At 34.0% G+C, this 24977-nt stretch overlaps 4 protein-coding genes across 6 annotated transcripts; 1 reads left to right on the top strand and 3 right to left on the bottom strand.

The window, feature by feature from the left end:
* Positions 1-262: 262 nt before the first annotated feature.
* On the bottom strand, positions 263-8062 carry LOC125829909 (ARF guanine-nucleotide exchange factor GNOM). Of its 3 annotated transcripts, none has more exons than XM_049509131.1 (4): positions 7949-8056; positions 7298-7437; positions 4897-5719; positions 263-4174 (listed from the first exon to the last, which is right to left on the bottom strand). In XM_049509131.1, the coding sequence occupies exons 3-4, from the start codon at positions 5629-5631 to the stop codon at positions 560-562; spliced, it is 4350 nt and encodes a 1449-aa protein (XP_049365088.1). In that variant the 5' UTR covers positions 5632-5719; positions 7298-7437; positions 7949-8056; the 3' UTR covers positions 263-559. The 3 variants fall into 3 exon arrangements, with proteins under 3 accessions (XP_049365088.1, XP_049365089.1, XP_049365090.1); XM_049509132.1 differs by having other exon boundaries at positions 7298-7434; XM_049509133.1 differs by lacking the exon at positions 7298-7437 and having other exon boundaries at positions 7949-8062.
* An 825-nt stretch (positions 8063-8887) lies between these two features.
* Positions 8888-12708, bottom strand: LOC125829683 (26S proteasome non-ATPase regulatory subunit 11 homolog). The gene is made up of 2 exons (XM_049508869.1): positions 12576-12708; positions 8888-10355 (listed from the first exon to the last, which is right to left on the bottom strand). Exon 2 carries the CDS (start codon positions 10328-10330, stop codon positions 9059-9061), a length of 1272 nt encoding a protein of 423 aa, XP_049364826.1. The 5' UTR covers positions 10331-10355; positions 12576-12708; the 3' UTR covers positions 8888-9058.
* Positions 12709-15334: 2626 nt separating this feature from the next.
* On the top strand, positions 15335-16870 carry LOC125829682 (probable xyloglucan 6-xylosyltransferase 5). Its single transcript, XM_049508868.1, has 2 exons — positions 15335-15784; positions 15965-16870. The coding sequence occupies exons 1-2, from the start codon at positions 15335-15337 to the stop codon at positions 16868-16870; spliced, it is 1356 nt and encodes a 451-aa protein (XP_049364825.1).
* Positions 16871-19036: 2166 nt separating this feature from the next.
* LOC125829681 (cytosolic sulfotransferase 5-like) lies at positions 19037-20506 on the bottom strand. The gene is made up of 2 exons (XM_049508867.1): positions 20290-20506; positions 19037-19779 (listed from the first exon to the last, which is right to left on the bottom strand). The coding sequence occupies exons 1-2, from the start codon at positions 20504-20506 to the stop codon at positions 19037-19039; spliced, it is 960 nt and encodes a 319-aa protein (XP_049364824.1).
* Positions 20507-24977: the final 4471 nt, after the last annotated feature.

Raw genomic sequence — 24977 nt, 5'->3', positions numbered from 1 at the left:
CTCGTCGTCTACTCCTTATTGAGTCATATTATTTGGTATTTGCATATTATTTTATCATCGTTATCTCCCTTTAACCAATTGAAAATACCCTCTCTAACCAAAAGGTAAAACTAAGGTCTACATTTGTCCATTAAAAATTGGTTTTAAGAAACTTGTACTGTTATTGCAAATGTTGTAATAGTGAGGTTGAACTCTAGTTTGCTAACTCAATATTGTAATAAACATTGCAATTTTTCAAATTGTGCAGAGAAAACACTCTCCATGACCAGAATTACACAAACGGTATGCACTAATGTTTCAAAGAGTCCAAGGCAATCTTGTGCAATAAGTCTTAACACACTACTGCAGGGTAAAAACTAGGTTAGAACTCTACATTCTGTACAATATGCACAAATCTAATACAATATCAGAGAAAGATCACGTTCGAATTTCTCAGAGAGAAAGTGAGCAGATGTTTGTTTATCTCTATGTGTTTTATATCATGGGAAAAATATGCAAATTCTTACCTAAATTTGGACAGAAATTTAACTCTCATCTAACAGATTCAGTGATAAGCTTATCAACTCGGATCAGTAACATTATATGCAGTTCCTCCTACGTCTGTCTGGTCAGACTCTACATGCCCTGACTCATTCTCAGGGAAAACCTCAGCTTGCAGAGAAGGAACAATGTTATTCACATGCAACCATGTCAGTTCCCACAAGCTATCTCCACCGAGAGCACTCCTCTGAACGAGTACCCCCTTAGATTTCATTACAACCAAGGTGTTCTTAAGAAGTTCAGGGACTAGCTCCTGAAGTTTTTCACTCTTCTTACCTCTGACCTTCACCTTCATGTATTTCTCCATCCGGTTGAGGACTCCAAGCCAGAGTTTGCAGAAGGTGGTCAATTGAGATAGCTCATGAAGCAACTGTAAAAACACCTTAGTTAACAGCTTCAAGGCAAGAATAAGTGTCTCTTCCATGTTTCTATAATCTTTCTGTGATGTGAGCTCAATCAAGTCGTCCAGCATTGTGAAAATGACAATATCAAAGCACTGCAACCAGAGACCATGTGAAAGGTACATTTCATCTACTCCTGTCAAGCACATTTGTAGGGATGAAAGAGCATGATTCCTAACTTCTCTCTGATCCAGACAAACTTTCCTCAGACCCTGTACAAGCCTCAGCCACATTTCCCCTATATCCTGAGACAGCTTCAAAGCTTCTGCCTCTGCCATCGCTTCCCTGGTATCTTTAGACCAGCATGCTAAACAAGCAGCAGAACCTGCCATAAGATCCACCGCACGAATAGGTCTATCGGCTGGTCCAACACGAGACTCTGCAAAATTTCTTGCTGCATCAATGCAAAGAACAAAATTAGCCGGAGACAAATGGGATCCATCAGACATGATGAAACCTAGGACATCAAATCCTGCTTCCGAAGCTTCTGGATGTCTAGCTGTTATAGAAAGTAACTGAGTAATAGTTCGCCATCCCATTTGAGATCGGATATGTGAAGCATTTGCTCTAACCAGCCGACTGACTTCCTGTGTAATTTGTTCGCAATATGCATCAGTTACCCGGGCATCAAGCTTGGTTACAAGTTGTAATGATCTGAGAAGGTCATCTGCTAAGTTCTCTTTATAAGGAAGCAGCCTCTGGCAGATGCGTAGTAGTCCAAAAACAGCTTTCTCAATTAGAGCACAAGGCATAATTGTTGAGTGTACAATATGAGCAATATGTTCATAAACTCCCTGCCAAAGAAGTGCTATTCTATCTCTATTGTTCAAAGTGATTGCAATCAGCAATTCCAAGCAGAACACTGCAGTATCTTCATCCTCCGGGGAACTACTACCTTTCTGAGGTCTCCCAGCAGCCCATATGAGGGCCCTTGCCAACTGCAACAAAGAATCAGCTAGGAGAAACTTACTTTCTGTGAAGATGGTATCAATTTGACACTTCTGAATTGTCTGCAGTGTGCGCTGATGAGCCGCAAGTTGTTGCTCAGTAGGTTGAGACCTAGGCTCTTCTGTATCTATAGATAGGAGTTGACTAAATCGTCCCATAAGTCCTGAAGATCTTCTGGGAGTACCTAAGGATTGCATATGAGCAGCAGACAATGAATTAGGGAGGGGTTTCCCATGTCCTGGATCAGAAGATGCCTCTGAATCATCAGCTGCATCACTGGCTACACGAGCAGGAAGAAGACCAAGCTTGTGCAGTCTTAAGATGCAATCCAAGATATTTCTCCAGCCAGTACGGATAAAATCACCACATTTGTTTGCTATAGTGAAAACTGTAACAGTTGCCTTTCTTGCTTTTGCATCATCGCCAAATGCTAAAACAGGTTCCTCCACCAATGAGGGATTCAACAGGGTTGTGAACTTACATAGAGATACCACTAGATCATCCAAAACATCTTCAAGATGATGGCATGCCGAAATCTTTGCAACAGCCAAGAAACCATCTATACAGGTTTGGTAGACATCCTCATGTTCAGCATGATCAAACACCACAGAGATAGCAGCAATAGTAGGGCCCGACATTATTGCGAACATATCATGATCAAGGTAGGCTTTAGAATCACACATGATGTATGGAGGAGTTTTTTTAGATTTGTGCATCAAATCAATCCAACGGCTTGGGTTCATTTCAGCAAAACCAGCACCTTGTTCTGGTGTTGTCCGGATCTCATTGTTGCAGATTGAGTGGTACAATTCAGATAGAAATTCACGAGGAAGATCATTACCTCCATTAATGTGCCTATTGTTACGGATGAAATCCTCCTCTGTCATCTTCTTCTTTACCTGAACATTGTGCTGGTCAGTGTTGAGCATTATTATTGAATATGATAACAACAGAGCAGCATCTTTATTAGCTAGAATCTGTGGAGATTGCTCATAGTATCTCTCTGAAAATGCCTCAAGCACCCTTGCTATCTTTTGAGATTCCCCAGGCAGTCGGAAAGTTTCCAAAAACAGCCTCAATGCAGTATCTAGGTTCATGTCTTGGAAATCAAATGTTCCAGCAAACTCATGAAGCACCTGAACACAAAATTCATCATGATTTCCAAGAAAATCCCCAACGAGATTCTTATCTAGCCCAGCTGTGAACCTGAAAAAGCAAGCCACACTCTGGGGATCAAGTTTTTCCGGCAATAGATGTGTTCCTTGAAGAAACTCTAGACCTTTCTTTGGGTCCCTATTAAAGTGATCAGCTCCAATCATTAACCTTCTCTTGATGTACTTCCGTCGACGTACAAATGGTACCCAATGATCAGGGTCGCTATAGTTCTCACACTTGACCATCCAAAATGGACTATATTCCTCTAGATTTATTGGAGTGTATTCTGAACTATAGGATCCATTGCCTATCCTCTCAGCCATTCCCTGGATAACAGCAATCAGACCATCCAAAGCAAGAATATGCATGGAAGACAATGGAGAGTTCACTGGGAATGCACTCTTAGATAATAAATTTGCAAGTTCTTCAAAAATGTTACTGCAGGTGATATCACAATCTAAATTTGCATACATTTCTACCATGAAGGACTTTTGCCTGCAAAAGTCAACAAGAGCCTCCATTGCTACTTCCTGCTGCTGGTATGAAGCCCCATAACGGCTTTGTGCAAGTCTCAGGACCACACAGGACAAGAAAGCCTCAAGCTGTAGTTTCAGTTCCGTTCGCAAGTGCTGATACAGATTTAGAACGATACTGCATACCATTGAAAGAATCAATGGACTCATTGACAAACCAAACTGCATTAGATTACGGAATAATTCATCCTGGACCAAACTCAACAATCTGGGGTGACTGCAAATAGCAGGGCCTCCCAGTTCAATGGCTGAGTTGATCAAACCAAGGGCAAATAGAGGAACATCTTCATCGAATGCCATAGTATTTACCCTAGGACCCATCCCTACATGTTCTACAACATTCAACAAAGAGCACAAGAAGTGAAATATCTCAACCATGCATGGAACTCCATATGGTTCAGTCATTAAATGTAGGTCATAAGGAACACTATCCTTCCCGTTGTCACCCATGACCATGCCTTCTTCTGTAACACTGCTAAGCAGACCTGTTGAAGCAGAAGTGAAACCTCCAGAAGGTGGTAGACTATCATATTCAGAAGGACCACTCCCATTCTCCGACTTGCTACTCAAACTGTACTCGTTATCAATACCAGCAACCTATGTAAGAAGAAATTAACATATAATGCTTCGAACATATATGGTAGAAGAATAAGAGAACAAAAGGCAAAAGATGAATGCACAAGAAGTACTAGATCAATCTAGATTCTAGACTGCTGACCAAAACGATCAGATATAATGTACCGTATCCAGGCTCTATTTAATCCAGTTGGACATCTCTGCGCTGGAAAAAAATGCATGTGTGGACAAAATGCAAAGGCGAAGTTTAATTAAAGGATGAACTTAGCCAACATAAAAGACATGTTCCCGTTTTCTTTGCTTATCGGATGATGCCCATAAGGCAAGATTGGTCCATGAGAAGATTCCTTTTTTTCTATGATGGTGGTGTTTGGACTAAGCTTGCGCTCACCTTGATTTATCCAACAGATAACTTACTATATATCACAAGCACAGGTACTGGACAAACCTATCTACTAGGGCTGGAGCAGATCACTCACAATTGAGTATTTTAGCTGGAACCCAAACCTGGGATCTCCGGACTTTTACTCCTATGCCTCAACCACTCAATCACCCCTTCATGAGAAAAATTCTACCACTATTAGATATAGTATGTTTTTCACATTTTTTATTAAATTTTGGGTCCAAGGACTGGAGATTATGGACAGTTTGTTAGATTGCCAAGTCAATAGCTGGGAACTATAATGTTAGAGACTGCAGCAAAGGATAACTTTCAGAGATTAAAAATAAAGGTGCACCTGTACCTCGTTTTTGGAGGAACCGTGCTGTCTAACTATGGAGTGTTGTGTGTTGTCAACTTCCGGAAGATGTGCAAAAATACATCTCACAAGTTCATGCATAGTGTGACGTGCTATCCGCTGTAAGACCTCACTTTTAGCTCCAGCTTGATGAACTACTCTGAAGCATGTGTTGACAATGGTGCAAACATGCTGGTTACTCAACACAACTGATGTTTTACTTCTCATGCATGCCAAAAGAACTTGAAGTATCTTCATCAATACAACTTCTTCTGATGCAGGATCTGTCACCTCAAATCTGCAACTAGTCACAGCATCCACAACAGAGTGCATTGCATCTTCAATATTGACAGCATCAAGATCAAGAATATCAAGGGTCAAAATCTTGAAAACAGAAGACAATGCAACACCAGTGATTGGTGCCCCAGTTTCATCAGACCGAATAACATCCAGAAATGGCTGGAGATATAAGGCCGGACTGATGGTTTGCCCCGAATGCTGCCACGAAAATACCTGCTTACGCAATGTCTTAAGAGACTGGATTAGAGAGTGTTCTAGCTGATCATCTCCTGAAACATAACGACCACCCCACCTAACATTTCTTCTCATGACTGCTAAAACAGCACTTACTTCAGAGTTAATCATACAAGCTATAGCAGTTTTGTTGGAAGAGGTTGTCTCACAATCTTCTGGTTCCTCTTCAATTGCCTTGATACTAGATTGTGGCCTTAAACGTCCCATTTCGAAAAAATGTGCAATTGGATTGTATTCTGGATTTGTAGTCAAGGACGCGCTTCACAGGGTTGTTCTAAAAGGCCATCTTTGTGGTCTGCAATGAACAACAGTAAAATAGAATGCAGTTATATTATATATCTATTAACTTCTCAGAAAGAGTAATGAGGTACCAAATGCATCCTGGGTATTTTACAATATAAAAGCCATGTAATTGTTCACAGAGCTCTCAAAGGTAAAAGGAATAGACCAAAAACAAAGTCTGCTTTTGTACTATCTTAAATAGCAGGAAATAAAATAATAGCAGCGGACTAGCGGTACAGATAACTGATCCCTTTCAATCCAAAAATTATTTGGTCAAAAGATTGAAACTTAGCAACATCATACACTGCAGCGTAATCTATGGATACCATTGCAACTAAATCTTAGTCCCACATTTGCTTTACTGCCACCACACCCCATTTCCCCTCACTCTGCTCACATGTCATCCCTGTGCCAAATACTATGCAGCAAATGAGCACTGACACTATCACAAAGTTGTATCTTGCTACTGTCAATTATGATACCTAACAACAGGAAGCTCGGAGTAGTAAAAATAAAAAGGGATCTCCCTCTGGCAGATAGAGAGAATGAAGATAAACGGTCTGATGTTGCTACCAGATTCCCACAATATGCTAATAAAATGTGATTAATAAGTAAGTGTGTCATCTAGACCATGAGACACAATACCTAATTTGGTTATAGAAAAAAGGATGATTAAATTGGTGCACATGCATAAAATCAGAAAGTTTTCAGCTCTCTAACCCCAGCAAGTAAACATCACATTATTGTAAGTGCATTCTACCTATGTCGCTGGCAGCTGTCACAACTCACAAGTAGGAAATTTCTTAATTTTCTATAGTAATGACTGTCAGAGTCCCAAACGACTACAGACCACTCCCTTACTTTTCAGGGACTGGTTTGTGAATTCTGAATTTGGGTATGAATCTGGCATTGGAATATGATCCAATTATCAGTAGGTAATTAGTGTATATTTTGAGCAATCTAATCAAAATAAAACACCCGTCATTCTTGTTTGACACGGGTACAACTAGGCAAATGGAAACTTCATGCACATAGCTACTCATTAGGCAGTGTATGTCTTCACCACCCTACTTACTCCCTCAATCTCTATTTACTAGGCATAATTTGTTATACTAAATTACCCTTATTAATTATGCTTTGAAAATCTAAGTTTGACTACTAGTACTTTATAGTTACTTAATGATAAGTGTAATATTGAAAGAAAGTAATAAATCTCTCTTGATTAGCTAAAATGGACAAGTCAATAGTAGATCTATTTTTAGTATAAGGAACAAGTAAAAAGTAATGGAGGGAGTAAATATGATTGCACTGCATGCCAAAAGTAAAAAAGCAATACAAATAAGCATTTGAATTACTTTCACATATTTCCTTGGCCAGAAAAACTCACACAGAGCAAAGAAAAACGAAAAAGCATACTACAGTTCCTCAAATTCCATCAACTAACTAAAACAAGTTTTTCTCCCTAAGTCAATTGACATTCTTTTGGGATAGACAATAAAGAAGAAGACATCCACATAGTGAAAGAACAACAATTCATTCAGCAATTTGGTCAATATAACCAAGTCAATTATCACAAGTGAAAGAGGCATACCACACGCACAAAGTGCTCTCTTGATAGTGGCGGGACTGGGAGAGATGTCGATGTATACAATACGCAGCCTTCCCACCTACAGATCACCAATGGAGTAGCTCTACTGTTGACCCATGTCTCGTCCTCCAATCAACATACTACTGCCACAAAAACACACACTCAATTTTCAAGTCCTAAGATGGTATACCCTTTTTTTATTTTTTTAGATAATCATGGTATCTGGACCAGCTTACACACACCTCAACTAATTCCACGAAATATCTGTCACCTCCACCAGAAATCACTAGTGTTCTTTGTTGGAATTTGAACCCTGAGACCTCTAGATGGTATACCATATATCTCAAACTTTTAGATCAGCAACTAAAATGTTGAAGATCCAAACAATTAATTCAACACCAAAAAATAAATTCCAAATTAATGACTACAAACAACTCAACAACATGTCAACAACTCTTACATTACAATTATATTTATTTTTATGAAAATTATTACAAAATAAACAAAAAAAAACTATATTCACACTGCTGTACCCAGAATTGATCAAAAAAACATCATTTTTTCCCGTAAAATGTGAATAATTGAAACATATCGATGTAAAAATGCGTGAAATTGAATAAGAGAAAGCAAAAAAGAGAGAGAAAAAGGGTTTACCTGTGTGTGGATCTATAGCTGAAGATGACTAGCGAGACCTCCGAAAGAGTGAGCAAGAAAATCGAGAATAAAACGAGAAGACTACTAGTAGTGAGAGAAAATCGAGAATAATTTTGTATTATAAAAATAATAATTTTGTGATATCCGCGTTGAAATCAAATTAATCCAAATTTATTGTGCAAGTCAAATTAATTCAAATTTACTGTGTAAGACTCAAAATATCCGCATTGAAGTCAAATTAATCCAAATTTATGTATAAGACTCATACACGAAAGCTCGACATGAAAAATTATATAATTAAGAGAAAAATAGTTTCATCCAATGTATCACATCGAATATAGAATTATATATGGTTTACTTCCTCCAAATTCATTTTCATGTGTCTTAATAGTCTGCTCGATTATAAGTTTTTGAGAAACAAAAATAGTAATATCTATCGTGGAGATTTAAAATATTTGGTTTAAGTTTTTAGAGAAAAAAATTACCTTTTAGTAGTTATAGATTATTATTCTAATTCTAAGCCAAAATAAAAATAAAAATTGAGAAGCCTAAAAAGTTTTAATATTGATACAAGTATTTTTCAATTGATCAATGAGCACAATTATTATTATACTTTTTAGAAAGCACCTCTAACCAAAAAAACAAAAAATTGTTTTGGAATCTTGATCAAATTCAAACATGTAACTATATTAAGGAATTACTTAATATAAGAAAAGTAAACATTATTTAATGTCATCTAAAAGGTAACAAGAAGTAAAGTTCATAACAGTATTCAAGTAAACAATAAGCATAAACACCAAAAAAAAGATAAAAATAACCGAGGTTCAATTTAAAATACAGATATACAAACACAGAGACACAGTCACCATAAGAAAGAAAGCTGATAATTAAATAGTTCAAACATCTCCTAGCATTGATAAACAATAAAGTCATAAAACATCTAAGAAATTTAGTTGAACTTGCTCATTGGTAACTCCAGCCATGTAAGGTTTATACTAAGTTCAAATGTATTTAGAAATGAAGCATAAAACACAACAAAACGCGCTGAAGCTTAAAGCAGTATCTGCTTGCAGCTCAGGAAATACAAGTCATAGATGGAGGATCTGAAATTCAAGCCACTATCTTTGAAGATCTTACAAACAGACTGTCAACAACCTTCCCCATATTTGAAATGGTTTCCAATGTAGCCGGGTAAATTGCGTCTTGCTTAGGGTCCTCAAAAATTACAAGGCATCCAGCACCCTGGTCCAGAGTTCCAGCAAACTTCTTGTCTAATATCATTTGAGATAACTTCTTCTCAACATGGTCAGCTGGCAACTCAATCAACTCAGCAATATGAGCAATCTCGACTCTTGAGAAAGGCTCGATCAACCTGCAAAGATTCTGCTCCATTAAAGTGTCATAGAGCGAAGAGAGGTGCCTATGGACGATAGGATCTTCATCTAGCTGAGCCTTAAAGTTGCGAAGAGCAGTCTCAAAGAGCTTCAAAGATCGCTTGGAGTGAGCATCAGCAACAGCTTTCATTGCATCAACTTCTGGCCCCTGGTAATTCAATCCAACCTTGGTTGATATTATTCCTGCAACATCATCAGCCTGGCTGACCATGATTTTGCATAGCAACATATACTTGAGGCTGTATAAGGCCTGGGGATTTTCAAGGGCATTAAATGCTTCAAATGCCTCATAGAAATAGCTGTAAGCAGTTTTATAATCCTTCTCTTCTGCATGGAGTATCCCACTCTGCAAATCAATGGCACCTTGCTGAGCTGGAGGGACATAAATAGCATTGGCGGCTGTTCGAGCAGCAGTAAGTGCAGCCTTGGCTTTGGGAAGATTTCTCAACGAGAAATGGAGCTGGCTCTCCAGCAAGTCAATCTCCACAAGAAGAAGCTTGTCATCCAATCTTCTCACCTCCTTGATCAACCCTGAAAGGAGTGTCAATGCTTCAGAATACTCTTTGTTTTCCATCAAAAGAGCTGCAAGTTTTGCCTCAACCCGCTGACGAAGGAAAGTTCGTTTCTCCGAACGGGCCCACTGCACTATATCTTTGCAAAGTGTAATCTGAAGGTCAGATGTGCCAGGTATTTTAGCCACCGCATCAACAATTCCTTTATTAACAATTTTGGCTGTTTTTGCCTTGGGTATTAAAGAGAAGAAGGGACGCAACTGGACGAGAAGCTTTTGGAGATCCTCAGCCCTCTTCTCTTGACTTAGGAGGTCAGAGAGATTGAAGATTGCCTGCTCTTTGATCCTTAGGGCCTCGGAAGATGATGAAGGGTTCTCAAGGATGCGGTAGAGAATGGAGATAGCCTCAGATGGGGTTGTAGCCTCAGAAGCCTGAGCTAGTGAATCTGTGGTTGCAGGTAGATATGAAGACGCCATTGTTACAGCTAGCAGATCTTAAATCCTGCAATTTTTAGACAAGAAGGAAATTATATATGTACAAGCACAAAGGAAGCATTTAGGACACTTTGTCTTGCTGTCTTTTACATGGATTCTATTTAGCAGTTAGTCGCTAAAGATGTGAGAGTAGTTAAAATAATGAAACTGCATTAAGCTATGCCAGCTACCTTGACATAGAAAGCAAAAATTCTCCAATATGTAAGCAAGTGCAAAAGTACTCTTCAGCTATAAGGCCCTAATAGGGCAAAAAAGCTCATAGAAAATATATGACCTAAGGTAAGTATTGATTTAGCTAAAAGTAAAAGCAACTCATTTCTTTGTCCTGATACAAAAGAATAAAGAAGGAAGACGTAAACTTAGAATGAAGTAAGCAACTGCATGTCAATCCAAATGTACCCTTGTCCTCAATTTCCTCCCAAGTATTTATACCTCTGCAATTCAATTGTCCTAGCAACTTGCAGAATGAAGGTTAGCTAGTCTGATGGAGATAATGAAATTTTAGAGAGAAAATCCATTGAGCTGGGATGGAAGCAGAACAGATATTTTTGTGAACCAAAGTTCCGACCAAGCACTGGACACGAATGTAAAACCAGCATGAACCTTTAAAAGCTACAACACCAACACATTCAGAAAGCAATATAACAACTCTATCCTCAGTATTCTTGCAAACTGCCAAGATTTTAATAAGCACCAGCAATCTTCATTCTAAACATAAAAGGACACAAGTATGCAGTAGGTCTATTAATACATTTTGAAAGGAAAATTAATCTAGGACTTCATTCTGACTTGAACAAAATCAGAGTAAAATTAAACACGGAAAACAATCAACAATTCCACCAGCCTCCAGAAAAGCTTCACAGCTTCTGGAGAGTAAATGGCCAATGACTACCTACATTGATGAAAACTCGAGGTTTCATAAGACCGTTGAATAGGCAGTCAACGTATTTAAGCATTCATGAAATTCTTGAAATTGAGCCCCATTAACTAGACCTTACACCCCCAATTGCTGAAAAGCACAATCTGGCAATAAAAAATCCATCTTTTACAGTTCTAGCCTATTTCATCCTTATTCTGTAAGAAAACAGCGCCAACTCCTCAATCCTAAACTAGTTAGAACTGGCCTTGTGAATCTTCAATATCCATTCTATTTGGATCAGTTTCATTCCACTCAAGAAATATCTATGTAACACTAGAGGTTTCTACATTCTCCAAGGATATACAGATCCTTTAAGAAACTAACAAGACTCGGACTTTATGTAAGTATACCAACATGACCAAACCTTAATTCCGAACAACAATTGCAACACATTTAGAGAGCTGTAGAAATTGAAGTTTCAATATGCAGCACAAACCGACACAATACACAAAGCATTGTAAAACCCAACTGCTGAAAAGTAACAATTTGATAATAAAAACATTGAATAGGCAGTCATCATATTAAAGAGTTCATGAAATTTAAATGAACCCTATTAACTAAACCTTACACTACAATTACTAAAAGGTCAAAACCTGATGATGAAAATTCCATCTTTTACACCCCTTCCACTTTTTCCCTTTGTTGTATAAGAGTATAACAACAATAACTCCTCAATCCTAAACTAATTGAATTGCCCTTGCAAATTTTCATAACCCGAGTTTTGGCTCAATCACACATGTCCTTAATAGCCCTAATGTAAGCCACAAGTAGACCTCTAGACTCCAAGCATCTCATAGAAATTAAAGCCCAACTGCTTAAAAGTCGCAATATGATGTAAAGCATTGAATAGGCAGCCATCATCTTTACAAGCTCATAAGATTCTTGAAATTGAACCCCATTAACTAAACTTTACACCACAATTGCTGAAAAGTGATAAAGTTTCCATCTTTTACACCCCTTTCACTTTTTTTCCCTTGTTATTTCAGTGAACAACAACAATAACACCTCAATCCTGAACGAATCCAATTTCCCTTATGAATTTCCCAATATACCCACTCCATTCACACTCGCTAAGATTACTCTAATACAGATCTCTTAAACAAACTACGAAGACTCCGCCAACTCACCTTATGATTAAACTTAATATCCAATATCACAACACAATGAACATAAAGAATTCAAAAAAAAACATTGTAAAACCCATATCGAAGTTGGTGCTTTTAACTCGCAATCAAAAAAGGGGTTAGGGTTTTTCGAATGTGAAATAAACGGAAGAAGAAAACATAAGAGATGAGATAAGAAACTTACCGAAAGACTTCGCCGGAGAAAGAGATCGCCGAGAGAGAGTTCAAATTGGGGGAGTAGAGCGACTGCAACAAAGATGGGAATCTCAGCTGCCGTGTACAGGAATTAAACCTTGAAGAGGGTTGTGTTAGTAAAAGGGACTATTTGTTTTTATTATTTGCTAAATATTATTTTTATATTTTTTATTATAAGGTTTTTTTCTTAATGTTCTAGTAGTAATTACTTTTTTTTTTATTATCATTTTATTTTGTCATTATTATAATTCTACCCCTTCCATTTAATTTTGTTTGTTTACTATTTTAAAAATATATTTATTTCTTTTATTTTATAATTTTATCATTACAAGAAAAGATAATATTCTTTTGCATCTTATAGTTAACATTAATTACTTATTTGTTTTTAGAATCTTCGTATCTCAATTGATTAGCTACCTAAAATTAACTTTATTGGTGAATGTTCGATTCTCTAAATTGTTAATCTCCTCCTCTATTTTTCTTTTCTCAACCCACAATTTTATTTTTTGTCTTTAAAAAAAAAGGTCATAGCGTTGAAAACTTGAAAAACCCTTCTTGGATGCCTAAATAGAAAGAGCTGAGAAAATAAAGTATAAAACGCATTCGGCGAATGCGATTTATGTATAAGTTTTAATCTCTTTTTATTTATTGTTGAAATTACATTATTATCCTTTCCGTTTAATTTTATTTGTTCACTATTTTAAAAATATATTTATTTCTTTTATTTAATACTTTTATCATTACAAGAAAAAATAATAATTTTTTACATTTTATACTCAACATGAATTGCTTATTTCTTTTCAGAATCTTCGTATCTCAATTGATTAGCTAATTACAATTTAACTTTATCGGTGAATGTTCGATTCTCTAAATTGTTAATTCCCTTCCATATTTTTCGTTTCTCGACTCACAATTTTATTTTTTGTCTTTTAAAAAAAGGTCATAACATTGAAAATTTGAAAAATCCTTCTTAGATGCCTAAATAGAAAGAGCTGAGAAAATAAGGCATAAAACGCATTCGGCAAATGTGATATATGTATAAATTTCAATCTCTTCTTATTATTATTGAAATTACATTATTACCCCTTTTGTTTAATTTCATTTGTTCACTATTTTGAAAATATATTTATTTCTTTTTTTAATACGTTTATCATTACAAGAAAAGAGAATTATTTTTTATATTTATACTCAACATTAATCACTTATTTGTTTTCAGAATCTTCGTATATCAATTGATTATAGCTACCTAAAATTTAACTTTACTGGTGAATGTTTGATTCTCTAAATTGTTAATATCCTCCCTTATTTTTCTTTTCTCGACCTACAATTTTATTTTTTGTCTTTTAAAAAAAGGTCATAGCATTGAAAATTTGAAAAACCCTTTTTGGATGCCTAAATAGAAAGAGTTGAGAAATAAGGCATAAAACGCATTCGGCAAATGTGATTTATCTATAAGTTTCAGTCCTTCTTATTTACTGTTGAAATTACATTATTACCCTTTCCATTTAGATTTATTTGTTCACTATTTTGAATATTTTTTTATTTTTTTTAATACTTCTATCATTACAATCAAAGATAATAAATTTTTACATCTTATACTCAACATTAATCGCTTATTTGTTTGCAGAATCTTCGTATCTCAGTTGGTTAGCTACCTAATATTTAACTTTATCGGTGAATATTCAATTCTCTAAATTGAAAATTTGAAAAACCCTTCTTGGATGTCTAAATAGAAAGAGTTGAGAAAATAAGGCATAAAACACATTCGGCGAATACGATTTATGTATAGATTTCAGTCACTTCTTTTTTGTTATTGAAATTACATTATTACCCCTTCCGTTTAATTTTATTTGTTCACTATTTTTAAAATATATTTATTTCTTTTATTTAATAATTTTATCATTACAAGAAAAGATAATATTTTTTTATTATTCCTGCAACATCATCAGCCTGGCTGACCATGATTTTGCATAGAAACATATACTTGAGGTTGTATATGGCATTGACATCGACATTGGGAACTGCATGAAGTATCTCACTCTGCAAATCAATTTCACCTTGCTAATCTGGAGGTAAATATATAGCATAGGCTGTCGTTCGAGCAGCTATAAGGCAAACTATAGCTATGTTAACTAATTAATGTTTGCTTATACGCGTAATTTTTTTCTTAAATAATTAAGTATATTATTTTGGATATTCTTTGATTTTAAAAGTTTAGAAATAACAACAATTGATTAAAAAAAATCAAATCAAACTGATAAATTATATATACATTTTTTTATGATTATATATATGCAATTTATGCTTTTTTATAAATAATTTTTTAACTATATATTTTGTATAATTTTCAACAAAATTTCATTTTTACCATTAATTTTATCTCTACTAGACTAATATCCTATAGGTCTTAGATATGAATTAAAAATTTATGCAAAAAAATACACTATGAGATTTTTACCTAAACTTTTTTATTTATTCAGCTAGTTGAAGCTTATACATCTCAAGACTTTGCTTTATAATAAATCTCATTGTAATGACACAAGCAATGTTTGATGAAATAATGGAAATTAAGAAAAAGAAAATATAAAAATTATACTCATATAAATAGCACTCTTTTGCATGTCATATAAGGAGAACATCCCTGCACGTTTTTCTCCATAATAAACAATATTGTCAATCATATACTATATATCTAATGCATGCTATCATGTTTTCAACTTCATATCATCACCTTTAATTCCAACGACGATGGTCCAATTCACAGCCCTCAAGAGGCTCACCTCAGCGGGCGCCGGCGGCACTCTCCCCACAACATCCAATGTGGATGGCACTGGCGCCCGCTCGGTCTCTCGCCGTCGACGTGTCGCAAATTCATTCATCAACCTTAGGCTCACCATCTTATGTGGGGTTGTAACAATCTTAGTGTTACGCGGTACCATAGGCCTTAACAACTTTTCCTCTAATAATAGTCCCTCCCTAGACCAAAACCAAAAACTTGTTGAAGAAACGAATCGGGTCATTGCTGAGATCCGATACGACGATAATGATAACGATGATGATGATAATTTTGAATATCCTCAAAATTCTACCTATAGTTTAGGTCCAAAAATCGACAATTGGGATTCTACAAGAAAAACTTGGTTGCATGGAAATCCAAGATTTCCAAGCTATATAAATGGAAAGCCTCGCGTTTTGCTGGTAATGTTAGATAGTTTGTAATATTTTCATTTAAAGGCTTTATTTATTAGATAAATGACTTAAAATTCGAATTTGAAATTTAAACAGACACATATGTTCATGAAATAAGATGATTCTCTTAAAGGCTAAGTCAATTTAAGAAACATTGTTTTGTTTAATTTTTTTTTTTTTTTCTAATAGGTAACGGGTTCACCTCCAAGCCCTTGTGACAACTCAATTGGGGATCATTATTTGTTAAAGTCAATAAAGAACAAGATTGATTATTGTAGAATTCACAATATTGAAATTGTGTACAACATGACACATTTTGACAAACAATTATCAGGATATTGGTCAAAATTACCATTAATTAGAAAATTAATGATTTCTCATCCAGAAATTGAGTGGATATGGTGGATGGATAGTGATGCAATGTTCACAGATATGGTATTTGAAATTCCATTATCTAAATATAATTGGAAAAATTTGATCATTCATGGATATCCTGAATTATTAAATGAAAAATCGTGGGTTGCTTTGAACACAGGAAGTTTTCTTCTAAGAAATTGTCAATGGTCTTTAGATTTGCTTGATTCTTGGGCACCAATGGGACCAAAAGGTAAAATTCGCGATGATGCTGGAAATTTTTTTTCAGAAAATTTAAAAGGTAGGCCTAATTTTGAAGCGGACGATCAATCAGCATTGATATATATGTTAATATTGAGGAATAATAAGTGGATGGACAAGGTGTTTGTTGAAAATTCGTATTATTTACATGGTTATTGGGCTGGTTTAGTGGATCGATACGAAGAAATGATTCAAAAATACCATCCAGGTTTTGGAGATGAGAGATGGCCATTTGTGACACATTTTGTTGGTTGTAAGCCTTGTGGAAGTTATGGGGATTATCCAGTTGAAAAGTGTTTGAAAAGTATGGAAAGAGCTTTTAATTTTGCAGATAATCAAGTGCTTAAATTGTATGGATTTAGGCATAGAGGTTTGTCAAGTCCTAATGTTAAAAGAATAAGAAATGATACTTTTAGGCCTTTAGAGTTTGTTAGTGACTTGGACATTAGACATTCTACATTTTTTAGAGGCAGTCTATGAAAAATTAAATTTTCTTTTGGTTTTTAGTGTTTTTTTAGAGAAACTCTCTTCCTCGTATTTGTAAATTGTTTACGAAGAATATGGTCAGTGATAATTTATATAGCTCGATACCAACTCGTTTAGATGAGATGTATAGTTGTTGTAATCTTATACACTTTTTTTTTTCTTTTATGATCAAAATGGAAATTAATTGGTTTTGCTCCCATCTAGTTTAAGTTTTCTAAAACATTGTCATTTATCCATACTTTAACTTATTCTGTAAAGTGGAATTAGTTATGTAAAATATTCTTGTTATGTACATGGAGTATTATTTTCCAAAACCTAGCTTGACAATTACAATTTTGTTCCTCTATCTTTATATATATGGCACACAAAAATTTGGTATTACTTTCTAATAAAAACAGGCTGTCTTTTTGTATATGTATACCAAAGAAGATTATACAACTGCTTTCTTTTGTATATGTATAGCGAAATATACATATTTATGTTTGCTATGAAGCGCAATTATGCAAACTTTGATATATCATACAAATATGAATTTTGTGTTTGCTATATGTGAAAGTTGCTCTTAAAAATTCGAGACGGTGACTAGTGGATATTAATTAATATCTTCTAATTAACTAACGAGCAACTTTCACATATAGCAAACATAAAAATTATATTTGTATGCTATAACTATAGTTTACATAATTGCGCTCCATAGAAAACATAAATATGTATATTTCACTACACATATACAAAATAAAACAATTGTATAATTTGTTTCGGTATACATATACAAAAGATCAATTGTATATCTGTGTTTGTATAAAGCGAGAAAGAGAGAAAGACAAAAGAAAACTGGGCAGGGGAAGATCATATTTGTATAATCATAAGTGTATAGGACGAGAATATATGCATTTGTATTTGTATATACAATTTTCTCTCGCTTTATACAAACACAAATGCAATGTATACATTTGTGTTTGTATAAAGTGAGAGAGGCAAGTGAGAGTGGCGAGCGAGATCTGGGAACGAAAATATATGTATACATATTCTCCCGCTTTATACAAACACAAACACAAATGCATTTTATACATTTGTGTTTGTATAAAGTGAGAGAGGCAAGTGAGAGTGGCGACCGAGATCTGGGAGAGGGGAGAGAGGGGAACAAAAATATATGTATATATATTCTTCCGCTTTATACAAACACAAACGCATTTTATACATTTGTGTGTGTATAAAAGCGAGAGAAGCGAGGTAGACTGCCCAACGAGTACGAAAGTGGTGAGCGAGATTCATCAGGAGAGAGGCGAAATAACAACAGTTTGTTATGGGGTACAATTAAATCAAACTATGATTATAGCATTTAATTTGAATTAATAGTTTGCTATTATAAACAATTTTCCCTTAACTAAAGTCATTAGCATTGTCTGCCTATTTCATTTTAACACATCAACAAACTATTTTTTTCGAAAATAGACACTCTAAATTTAATATTTTTAATTTCAAAAATATTACGCCGCTTTAAAAATCACCTTATCTATATCACTTATTAAAATAAAAGGTCTCGCATAATACATAAATAAGATCGAAGAAAACTCACTCCATAATATATTAAAATCTCATGCATGCATAACAACATTACAAAAGATAAACTTTTATAGGTGTCAACAATCAATAGATATTTCTAGACTCATACTTCATAAAAGAGATACAAAAAGACATGGAAGATATAAGCTTAAACATTTAAGTTTTATTATTTTCAACAACCCTAACTTATTACTCATCAGGATGAAGTAATAGAAAAGCTTAATAAAGTAGTAGTTACAATAGAGAGAAGTACGGTAAACACTCCTAAATTTAATGACGTGAATTATTAGTTTCGTCCTTGAATTATTAACAGCTTTATACTCATCTATTTGACTAACTGAACTTAAATACACCTCTGATCTTGCCACATGGGTGAAAAAACCAAGAATCTAGGGGTGGTTTCAACACTTCTCTCGGTTTTTTATTAAGAGTCTCACACTCATACAAGAGTTCGAAACCACTTGCTATGCTATGTGGCAGATCGGGGTGTATTTAAGTCGAGTTAGCCAAATAGATGGATGTTTTTAAGATTGTCCATAATTCAAGAATGAAACTAATAATTCACGTCAAGTAGTTTAGGTGTGTTTATAAGTATCAAAGGTCAAGCCCACTCCCTTGAAGCTTCAACTTGGTAATCTTGTCAAGTTGCTCTTCCATTTCAGGTGTCATGTGATTCTTCCAATCCCCAACAACTCCTTTTCTGAAAAATGCACTATTATGGATATAAGAGACGATTGATTCACTCTTATTAACCTCCAAATTCTTAAGCCTCTCCAAGCTACACTTGTTCAAAACTATCTCCAAATCCTCTTCATTAGCAAAAGGCTTTCCAAGAAATAAGGCTATTTTTGCCACCTCTTTCTTGGGGTCTATCTTCAAGTCTTCGTACTTTAAGAATAATATTTTTTGAGGTTTTTTCTTACTTTCTTCCCAATATTCAAGAGCATGTTCAAAAAATGGTCCATACGGATGAACCCCTTTGCAAAAGAATTCCACAACTTCTTCTAAAGGAGAGAGATCTTCTAAACGCTTACAATTATAGTTGAAGAAATGCCACATAGAAATTATGGTATCTTTAGGATTTCTTGTTATGTATATAATCTTGCAATTATCCGAATTTTTGATTGAATCTGGCAAAATCCTATAAGGTAAATGTGTGTGAAATAATCTTGGAGAGGGCATGGTGTATAGATCATGAGTTGGAGTTTTTGAATAACAATGCATGAGCTCTATTGTTCGAACATGAAAATGAGGGTTATCCTTAACTAGAAGGTCTTCTTCTTCCTCTTTATTACCTTGCATGATGGATACACATATGGCCTTGAGCCATGTTGAACCTGTAAAACAAGTATCAGACATTAGAATGAAAATATATAGTTTTGTTTCTTAGTTAATATCTTGTTTCCGTTGATTATTGATATGTAAAAAGTTACAATTTGGACTTGACATCAAATAAATAATTGATGAAAGATAGACCTAAGAACTATATACAAGTATAAGGCACTCTAATTTTTAAATGTATACGCACAACAAAAAAATTATAAGGAAAGACCACATTCTAATTAAGAGTGTACGTGTAGGTTAGGTTTTGATAATTAAAAAAAACGACTTTTGTAACGAGTATAGAAAAATAAGTTCCATAATGAAATCCCATCCACCGCCCCTATCCCTCAACACATATAAACGATGTTGTGACAGTATTTAACATCAGAGAAAATTAAGAACACATTTTCTTTCGTACCAAATACACGACCTTAAATATGGAACATATATATTTTTCCACAAGAACATAAAATAATTGATGAATTCATTAATCAAACTCAAATCGATTGATTAATTAATAAAACCTGTTTTCATGGAAGATGCCAAGACAACATCATTAGGTTCTGATTTGAAGGTTGCCTTGAAGACCATGGCTGCCTTTATAATAGGAAGAGTAGACCAAAAACCTTCCCACTGATATAGTTGAAAGTTATTCCAAAAATGATTAGTTTTGGGCAGTTTCTCTGTAATTCTCTCTATTTCTTCATTATTCACAATTATTGATGATTTTTCCTCACTCATTTTAGGAATGGAATTGATAAAAATTAGTGGTACTTCATATGGTTTAATTGGCCAAATGATATGTGCGTCTATATATAGGGAAAGGAGGAGTCGTTTTAAAAAATATTTACATAATCAGATTACTTTACGTAATTAATCAAAGATCTATAAAATCTTGCATTTAGTGATTCTAGCATAGTCTATAATTTATAGGATAGCCAAAAATATCATATAGTATAAATTTCTTCTTGGACTTTGTAAAGAAATATTTGAAAAAAAATTCCATCACGAGTTAATTTATGATTTAATTAGCAATGAAAAATCGATTGAATGTAAAGTTATCCTAATTGATGTCCACTCGTAGCTCAATTAGATAGGCATAGGCCAATCTAGGTATTAATAATAAAATTTTGCAGTTGGATCATAATATTATTCGCACATCGCCACTAGTAAAATGAAGTACGAGCAATAAATTGTCTCCATTTCAAAACTCATAGACTTGGCATTTACAGCTAGTTTTGGGCAGGTATATATATATATATTATTTGTCGATTTTCAATGGAGGAACTTGCTTCGAGAAGTCTCTTATTTCTGTTGACTATTTTATACCGTCAGGAGTTATTAACATAGAAAAACGTAAAAGGAGGTTTCTGAAATTCGTTCGCTGAACTTCAGATTTATTCAAAAATCATTCACGTTAAATTTAATAAGTCTGACGATATGAGCAAAAAAATAAATTTGTCAAATTAAATTTGATGGTATATCATATTTTTTTAAAATTAAATTAAGTTTATTTTGTGCATCTCTAAAATTTGAAGAAGAAGAAAAAGAAAAGACAACCAGTGAATCCACCTATGGCATACATACTTGGTAGACAATAATTAGAGTCTAAATTGCCTTATAATACTATTTTCTTGTCTATACTTAAATGTTAAAAATAAAAATAATTAAGAATTTTACCTGTTATATAAGTTATAAATTCGAGACGGTGACTAGTGGATATTAGTTAATATCTTCTAATTAACTAAAGTCATTAGCGTTGTCTGCCTATTCATTTTAACACATCAACAAATTCTTTTTTCCTAAAATAGACACTCTAAATTTAATATTTTAATTTCAAAAATATTACGCCGCTTTAAAAACCACCTCATCTATATCACTTATTAAAATAAAAGGTTTCGCATAATACATAAATTAAATCGAAGAATTATAATAGAGTAGCATAAAACTCACTCCATAATATATTAAAATTTCATGCGTGCATAACAACATTACAAAAGATAAACGTTTATAGGTGTCAACAATTAAGAAATATTTCTAAACTCATACTTCATAAAAGAGATACAAAAAGACATGCAATATAGACGCTTAAACATTTAAGTTTTATTGTTTTCAACAACCCTAACTTATTACTCATCAGGATGAAGTAATAGAAAAGCTTATTAAAGTAGTAGTTACAATAGAGAGAAGTACTGAAAACACTCATAAATTTGACGACATGAATTATTAGTTTCGTCCCTAAATTATTAACAACTTTATACCCATCTATTTGACTAACTGAATTTAAATACACCTCTGATCTTGCCACATGGGTGAAAAACACCAAGAATTTAGGGGTGTTTCAACACTTCTCTCGGCTTTTTATTAAGAGTCTCACGCTCATACAAGGGTTTGAAACCACTTGCTATGCTATGTAGCAGATCGGGATGTATTTAAGTTGAGTTAGCCAAATAGATGGATGCTTTTAAGACTGTCAATAATTCAAGAATGAAACTAGTAGTTCACGTCAAATAGTTCAGGTGTGTTTTCAATACTTCTTCTTTATAAGTATCAAAGTTCAAGGCCACTCCCTTGAAGGTTTAACTTGGTAATCTTGTCAAGTTGCTCTTCTATTTCAGGTGTCATGTGATTCTTCCAATCCCCAACAACTCCTTTTCTGAAAAATGCATTATTGTGGACATAAGAGAAGATTGATCCACTCTTATTAACCTCCAAATTCTTAAGCCTCTCCAAGCTACACTTCTTCAAAATTATCTCCAAATCCTCTTCATTACCAAAAGGTTTTCCAAGAAACAAGGCTATTTTTGCCACCTCTTTCTTAGGGTCTATCTTCAAGTCTTCATACTTCAAGAATAATATTTTTTGAGGCCTTTTTTTACTTTCTTCCCAATATTCAAGAACATGTTCAAAAAATGGTCCATACGGATGAACCCCTTTGCAAAAGTACTCCACAACTTCTTCTAAAGGAGAGAGATCTTCTAAATGCTTACTATTATAGTTGAAGAAATGCCACATAGAAATTATGGTATCTTTAGGATTTCTTGTTGGGTATATAATCTTGCAATTATCCGAATTTTTGATTGAATCTGGCAAAACCCTATAAGGTAAATGTGTGTGAAATAATCTTGGAGAGGACATGGTGTATAGATCATGAGTTGGAGTTTTTAAATAATAATCCATAGCCTCTATTGTTGGAACATAAAAATGAGGATTATCCTTAACTAAAAGGTCTTCTTCTTCCTCTTTATTACCTTGCATGATGGATACACATATGGCCTTGAGCCATGTTGAACTTGTAAGATAAACATCGGACATTAGAATGAAAATATATAGGTTTATTTTATAAGTTAATATCTTGTTTTCGTTGATGTAAAAAGTTACAATTTGGACTTGACGAAAATATAAGGCTCTCTAATTTTTAAATGTATACACGCAACAAAAAATAATCTATAAGGAAAGACCACATTCTAAGAGTGTGTAGGTTAGGTTTTGATGATTAAAAAAATGACTTCCATAACGAGAATAGGAAAATAAGTTCCATTATGGGAATCCCATGCCAATCGTCTCCTCCCAACGCTCAAATATTCCACCCCCCCCCCCCCCACACACACACTCTTCCTCCCCCACCCTCAACCCTTCCTCCCCAACCGCCATTTTCACCTCCCCTATCCCTCAATACATATATATAAATGCTATTGTGATCATATTTAACATCAGAGAAAATTAGGAATACATTCTCCTTCGTACCAAATACACAACCTTAAATATGGAACATATATATATATATATTTTCACAAGAGCATAAAATAGTTGATGAATTTATTAATCAAACTCAAATCAATTGATTAATTAATAAAAACCTGTTTTTATGGAAGATGCCAAGAGAACATCATTAGGTTCTGTCTTGAAGGTTGCATTGAAGATCATGGCTGCCTTTAAAATGAAAAGAGTGGACCAAAATCCTTTCCACTGATAAAGTTGATAAATGTTACTCCACAAATGATCAGTTTTGGGCAGTTTCTCTATAATTCTCTCTATTTCTTCATTATTCACAATTGCTGATGATTTTTTCTCACTCATTTTAGGAATGGAATTAATAAAAATAGTGGTAGTTCATATAGTTTAATTAGCCAAATGATATGTGTGTCTATATATAGAGGAAGGAAGAGTTGTTTTAAAAAATATTTACATAATCAAATTACTTAACGTAATTAATGTGATGCAATGAGAGATCTATAACATCTTGCATTTGGTGATTCTAGCATACTCTATAATTTATAGGATATCCAAAAAGATCATATAGTATAAATTTCTTCTTAGACTTTGTAAAGAAATATTTGAAAAAAATTTCCATCATGAGTTAATTTATGATTTAATTAGCAATGAAATATCAATTGAATGTAAAGTCATCCTAATTGATGCCCATCCGTAGCTCTATTGTTTTTTTTAAAAAAAAAAATCCACCAAAGGTGGGGATTAGGCATAACCCAATCTATGTATTAATAATGAAAATTTTGCAGTTGGATATACAACATTGATATACATGTTAATATTGAGGAATAATAAGTGGATGAACAAGGCTTTTTGTTGAAAATTCGTATTATTTACATGGTTATTGGGTTGGTTTAGTGGATTGATATGAAGAAATGATTCAAAAAATATCATCCAGGTTTTGGAGATAAGAGATGGCCATTTGTGACACATTTTGTTGGTTGTAAGCCTTGTGGAAGTTATGGGGATTATCCAGTTGAAAAGTGTTTGAAAAAGTATGGAAAGAGCTTTTAATTTTGCAGATAATCAAGTGCTTAAATTGTATGGATTTAAGCATAGAGGTTTGTCAAGTCCTAATGTTAAAAGAATAAGAAATGAAACTTTTAGGCCTTTAGAGTTTGTTAGTGATCACTTTGACATTAGACATTCTAATTAACTAAAGTCATTAGCGTTGTCTGCTATTTCATTTTAACACATCAACAAATTCTGTTTTTCTAAAATAGACACTCTAAATTTAATATTTTTAATTTCAAAAATATTACGCCGCTTTAAAAATCACCTTATCTATATCACTTATTAAAATAAAAGGTTTCGCATAATACATAAATAAGATCGAAGAAGTATAATGACATAAAACTCACTCCATAATATATAAAAAATTCATGCGTGCATAACAACATTACAAAAGATAAACTTTTATAGGTGTCAACAATTAATAGAT

The sequence above is a fragment of the Solanum verrucosum genome, unplaced genomic scaffold (assembly GCF_900185275.1).
Source record: "Solanum verrucosum unplaced genomic scaffold, falcon-dt-bn FXZP01000008.1, whole genome shotgun sequence".
NCBI lineage: Eukaryota > Viridiplantae > Streptophyta > Magnoliopsida > Solanales > Solanaceae > Solanum > Solanum verrucosum.
The sequence above is the reverse complement of the archived record's forward strand: the minus strand, read 5'-3'. Positions and strand labels throughout refer to the sequence as shown.